The sequence below is a fragment of the Enhydra lutris genome, unplaced genomic scaffold (assembly GCF_002288905.1).
Source record: "Enhydra lutris kenyoni isolate GAN:26980312 unplaced genomic scaffold, ASM228890v2 scaffoldscaffold46, whole genome shotgun sequence".
Classification (NCBI taxonomy): Eukaryota; Metazoa; Chordata; class Mammalia; order Carnivora; family Mustelidae; genus Enhydra; species Enhydra lutris.
The window spans coordinates 6,051,927-6,057,926 of NW_019154130.1; the positions used below are offsets into that span (position 1 = coordinate 6,051,927).

Sequence of the window (6,000 nt, forward strand, 5' to 3'; positions counted from 1 at the left end):
CAAAACCCAGACCATTAGTATTCGATTCAAACATCTCTTGGTGCCCTATTTATGCTGCCACACTGTGTGCTTAATACCTGACCTCATAGCCATCTGAGACCCCTCCAGTTCTGTGAGTATGGGGACTGTCCCCGTATAGCTAAACTACTCAAGGCTTCTCAATGCCCAGCCCACTGTCAGGCACACAGTAGGTGCCTGATAAATGATGGTGGAATAAATGAAAGACCTAAGAAGACATGGTTGCTAGCTTTTGACATTATGTCCTTAGAATGGTGTCCTTGTGAACAGGAAATGTCCTGTGGACCAAGAAAATGAGCTCTGCTATTGAGTAAAATTCAGGTCCCTTTTCTGAAGGACTTATCAGAGCCTTTCTTCTAGCATTTATCTCCATTGTCATATAATACATTTTTCTAGCTTATCTGCTGTCATTTATCACCTTGCCCTAGAATATAAGCTCCATGACGGCAGATGCTTTTGTGTGTTTGGCCCAGAGTTGTATTGTCAATGCCTAAAATAGTACTGGGGACACAAAATAGGCTAAATAAGTACCTACGACAATATTAAAGACCCGTGGTTCTGTAGCCAAATTATACAGAATTACAGAAAATACAACCCGCTTTTTTTTTTTCTTAAAGGACTTATTAGAGGTACAAACTAATCACGCATGACTATGTAAGTTTAAACTAATTAAACTTAAATAAAATTACAAATTCAGTTCCACTTGCCACATTTCAAGTGCTCTTAGCAACACTGTGTCTAACGGCTATGGGACCAGACAGAGCAGAGAGAGGATGTTTCTATCACTGCAGAAAGGTCCACTGGGCAGTACGTTAGAGCTCTGAGTATGCTCTGTGCAGCTCCATAAAAATGGTGGAGGGGGCAGTGTCCACGGCCTCCCCCACCTGCCTGTCACCGAAATGACCATGCACGTCTGCCCCCCACCCCCTTCCTCCCCACCTTCCTGGGAGCATCCCATAGGACTCACGGGCCAAGGCCCAAACCCTGGGGAATTACTCGCACCGAGGATTGTCTGGAATTCTGGCTGGGTGCCAGGCTCCACGCTGGCACACTATGTCCCCTCCCTCTGTCGTTCCATCTGACCTCATGGGAGAGACACAATCCATTGACCCCGTGTTACAGACGAGGAAACCGGAGCTTGGGAAGGTTCAGCGATTTACCCAAAGGAGCCTGGCTCATTCTGTGGGTAAGGCCATCCTGCCTCCCTCCCCACCACCCCACGGGGGGTGCAGGTGTTACCTGGGGTGCGCTCGGGGGACGGCGGGGGCCGGGCCTCCGCCTCTCCTCCGGCGGGGGGCTCTGGAGACAGCAGCCTGGCCGCTTCCTGCTTCAGGCCCGGCTCCTGGGGGGGCTCCTTGCAGCTAGCCAGCGCCTCGACGCACACAGGCAAGGGGGGCTCTTCCGGCACAGGGGTCCGCTCCCTGGGGGCTTCCTCCTCAGCCTCGATGTCCACCTCCTCCTCCATGACCGAGGATTCCGTCGCAGGGGCCCCTGTGGCTACATCCTCCTCAAAGTCCTCGTCGGGAGCTGCCGGAGCCATACTTTCATCCACTGCTGCCTCTTCCTCCTCCCCTTCCTCCTCCTCCTCCTCCTCCTCCTCTTCCTCCTCCTCCTCCCTCGCCACCAGCTCTTCTTCATCCTCCGAGGACGATGACGAGGACTCGGAGCTTGATTCGAACTCAGAAGACTCAGAACTCTCGCTGGAGGACCCAGCTCCAGCCTTGGAGGTGGCCATGCTCACGGTCTCCTCTGGGGCAGGGGACACAGGCGGGAGCCCTTCAGCATCTGCTGCACTCCAGGGACACTTCCCCACAGCTCCCGCATGCGTGGCCCCCCGGGCTACACAGGGCCCTCGGCTGGCCGGGGTACGTGTGCCTGTGCACGCGCGTGCTCACGTGTGGTAACTAGTCACCATTGTAAAAAAACTGAGGTGAATCCACGGAACATAAAACTAACCGTATTAAGGAGAATAATTCAGCGGTGGTTAGTACACTGCAGTGTTGTACAACTACCTCTAGTTCCAAGACATCCTCATGAGCTCAAGAAGCCAGCCAGGGCCTTTAGCGTGGTATCAGGCCTCCAGCCTCCCGGCGTCAGACCCAAGCAACCACTAGTTTCCTTTCTGTCTCCAGGGACTGACCTATCCTGGCCGTGTCAATGTACACGGAACTGTCCCTTACATCACGCGCGGGCACGTCACTGAGCTTACATGCTGAAGGCCAGAAACCCTGCCCCAAACGTATAGCTGAGAGCTGCCCAGGCTGTGTCCTGCAGGGGACCCTGGGCCGGGCCAGGCGCCTCGGCCCACACTGCTCACCTCCGTCCGAGTCCCCTTCCTCCTTCTCACTCGCCTCCGAGAGGGCTATGTCCTCGTCGTCATTCTCAGACTCGTCCTGGTCCTCACTGTCGTCGTCATCCTGGGAGAGACGGACGGGAGCTAGGGTGAGCCAAAGGGGCCCCCTCGTCAGGCACAGCACCCCAGGCTTCCCCAACCCAAACGTACCTTATCTGACATAGATGAGGTCGAGGAAGAGGAGATCTGGCTCCGGGGGCCTTCCTCCTCCTCCTCCTCCTCCTCCTCATCCTCCTCGTCCTCCTCATCCTCCTCCTCCTCTCCCTCTTCTTCTTCCTCGGTGCTTTCCCGCTCCTCCTTGTCGGAGGCTGAGGATGACGGTGAGGTCGTGGAGGAGCCCGAGGATGAGGACGCCGATGATGATGAGGACACCGACAGGGACTCCTTCTCGTCCTCCTCCCCACCGCTGTCCAGCTCCAGTGGCCGGGCTGGCCGTCGCCGCACACCGACACCCTTCGGGTCCCGCTTAGTGAGCTCGCAGGGAGCGTCCGCCATGTCCCGCTCCCGCTCCCGCTCTGACTCTGAGGGGAGAGGGGGGTGTCTGAGCGGGGCTGGGGAAACGCTGGGGGACTGCCCAGCACCGGCTGAGGGGTGCATATACCTTCATCTTCCTCATCCACAGAGGTTGAAGGTCGCAGGCGCTTCTGGTCACCAGAAGAGGCTGTGTCTGGCGGCTCCTTTCTCTTGACCTTGAAGGACGGCAGGCGGATGGCCCCACGCAGCCCGATGCCCAGGCCAAGGCCCTCATAGCCTAGGCCCTCGCCCTTGCCCCACGACTCCAGCAGACATGAGGCGATGCGGTCCTTGGGCTTTGGCCTGTCCTCGTCCTTGTGCTCACCTGACTTCACTGGTGTCAGTGAGGCCTGGGGGTGCCAGAGAGGAGAAGACTGTCACCATGGTTATGGGCGGCCCTCTCTCAGCAGCCCGCCTTCCCTCAAAAGTGACAGCCGCATCGTAACTGCTGCTTCCTTCCCACAAAACTGGCTGCGCTTTGTGCCCACGGCTCAAGACACAGGCAGCGCTCCACTCTGCCTCCCTGAACCCCGACATCCCCACCCACAGAACGGGTGCACACCCGTGTCACGCACACACAAGCTTCACGGAGTCACACGCACGCTGTCCTACTTAGGAGTTAGAGGGAGCGCTGTTTCCAGTAACACAGCTTGGGAGAGGAGTGGGGGCTGGCCGGCCGCCCTGGGGCACTCCACAGCTGCTGCCTACCTTGGCCATCCGCTCCTTCTTGTCCCACCACTCGTCAAAGGCCCGGAAAGCCACCACCTCCACCATCTTGCGGTTCAGGTCACGCTTCATGATGGCCTTGAGCTCTTTGAGTACCACCAGTAGGACGCCATCGACAGTGGCCTTGTGTGGGTCTTCCTGGCGTGGCACGTAGCCTGGTGGCGGCACTGATGGGTCAAACTTCGGGAGGGGAGGCCAGGGCTGCCCGCGGCCCGGCCCACTGTTGCTCAGGGAGAACGGGCCACGGTAGGGCGGCAGGTTGACAAACTGTAGCCCCGCTGAGGCCGCCGCCGCCGCCGCAGCCATGAAGGGTGGGTAGGGACAAGCGCCCTGGCCGGTCATCAGCCGGCTCAGCATCTGCGTTTGCATCTGGAAGGACATGGGCATGCCACCCCACTGGCCACCCAGCACGTGGCTCATATCCACCTGCATCACCGGAAAGAGCCCGGGAGGGAAGGGCGGCAGCGGTGGCAGGAGGGGCGGGGGTGGAACACCGGGTGGGGGTGCTGGCAGGGGTGGTGGGGGCACTGTCACAGCTGGGTGGGCCGGGGGCGGTGGGGGTGGGGGCGGCGGCAGAGGTGGGGGCATGGGGAAGCCTGGCTGTGGTGGGGGTGGTGGCGGTGGCGGGGGCAGTGGTGGGAAGCCGGGGGGTGGGGGCAGCGGCAGGGTGGGAGCCAGCACAGAGGGGGCTGCCACAGCCGCTGCCCCTGGGGTCACCACCATGGGTTTGGGGCAGTCGGCGCTGGTGATGGGGGCTGAGGGCATCTCATCATCCGAAATCTCCATGTCCTCGCCCGAGGACTGCTGGCCCTGCAGGGAGAGCCAGGAGAGAGTGCTGAGGTTAAGCCTGGGAGACCAAGCTGGTGCACAGAGTGCTTCCAAACACCGGAAAATCAGAGAATCCCCCCTCAAGACTCAGGAGCACTGTGGATCCTGTGGTTCAGATCCTGGTCTCCTCCCTTCTGGACTATGTAGGCTCGGCGAGTCTCTTAACCTTGCTAAGCCCCAGTTTCCCTGTTTGCATAATGAGCATCTCAGTACCTGCCTCAGGGTTCATGAGGATTCATTCATTCATTCATTCAACAAACACTTGCTTGGCACCTGCTGTGGGCCAGGCACTGTTCTAGGTGCTGGGAACACAGTGGTGAACAAGATGGATAAAATTCTTGCTCTCATGGAGCTAAGCTTCCAGAGGGAAGAGGCAAAGGATAAGCAGAATGTAGATGTGAAATACGTAGCCCACCACGGACAGGAAGGAAGCTGGGGAGGGAGACAGGGTGCGGCGAGAGAAGCACATTCCATGAGCTTGAGAGATTCTGTCTGTACCCAGAGAAAGTAATACTAAGGCGCTACACTGCTTCCATTTCCACCCATCTTTCTAACGACTTGATATATGGACTGAGTCAGGTAGTCCTCAGGACGACTCTGCAAGGTAGATCTGTTATCTCCTTTTTTACCAAGAAAACTGGAACACAGAAAGCTTAAGTAACTTGCCCAAGCCCACAGAGCCAATAAAGAGATGGCACCAGGATTCAAACCAGTATGTGGCTCCCCTGCCTCCTCTCCCAGTCAGCCTGCCATCCTCATTGCGACAGGGCCAGCTGTCCAAGGTGACATTTGAGCTAAAAGTTTGGCAGTTTTAAGGGTGTATAAACAGGAGGTTTGTCTTTTCCCTTCCTTAGTTACTCTTCGTATCTGGTCCTGAGACCGCACGCTGAGCGCGGGCCCGTGTGGGGCTGAGTGCTGTGGGTACAGTGTTTCATTTTTCATCCACGCTCTAGCCTTGTAAGGTGGGGGGGTTGACTCCAGCCCCCCGACAGGTAAGAAAACGGCCACTGGCCAAGGAGGCACAGCCAATCGGAAAGAAGGCTGGGACTCAAGCTCAGGATCGATCCCCATGGATTCTAGGGACATGGTACCAGGTGAAGAGGGGAGGAGCCGAGGATGACCCCAGCTCTGAAATGGGCACAGGCCCCTTTACACTGGGACACAGGACTGGAAACTGGAAGGGGGCACTTTGGTGTACATGGCTGAGGTGGAGTGAAAAGGCAGAGCAGAGGTGGGAGAAAGAGTCAGGCTCTAATGTCAGGACAGGAGGTGAGAAGGTGGCTCAGGTCTTGACCTAGATGAACTTGGCTGAGGAGACAGTGTTTGTAGGATGGAGAGACGGAGAGTGCATCTGAAGCCTGAGGAGGTGGGGTGTGTGGAGGCTCTAAGGTCTGGGGTCAGATCTTTAGAAGAGCGAGTGCTCAAAGGGAAATTGGGGGAGCACCACAGGGAAGAGGAATACCAAACTTTCAGCACCTGTAGGAAGCTCTGGATTTTGCTAGACCCCCTCTAGACACACACACACACACACACACACACACACACACACACACACACACACA

General features: G+C 57.4%; 1 protein-coding gene across 1 annotated transcript in view; it reads right to left on the reverse strand.

Annotated features, from left to right (window-relative positions):
• Positions 1-6,000, reverse strand: part of LOC111156373 (SET domain containing 1B) — a 22,502-nt gene that overhangs the window by 7,997 nt on the left and 8,505 nt on the right. The window contains exons 7-11 of the mRNA XM_022517203.1: positions 3,593-4,420; positions 2,973-3,234; positions 2,522-2,892; positions 2,336-2,435; positions 1,258-1,767 (exon numbers count right to left, since the gene is read on the reverse strand). Of these exons, the coding sequence (XP_022372911.1) occupies positions 1,258-1,767; positions 2,336-2,435; positions 2,522-2,892; positions 2,973-3,234; positions 3,593-4,420 (2,071 nt within the window). The remainder of the gene's footprint in view (positions 1-1,257; positions 1,768-2,335; positions 2,436-2,521; positions 2,893-2,972; positions 3,235-3,592; positions 4,421-6,000) is intronic.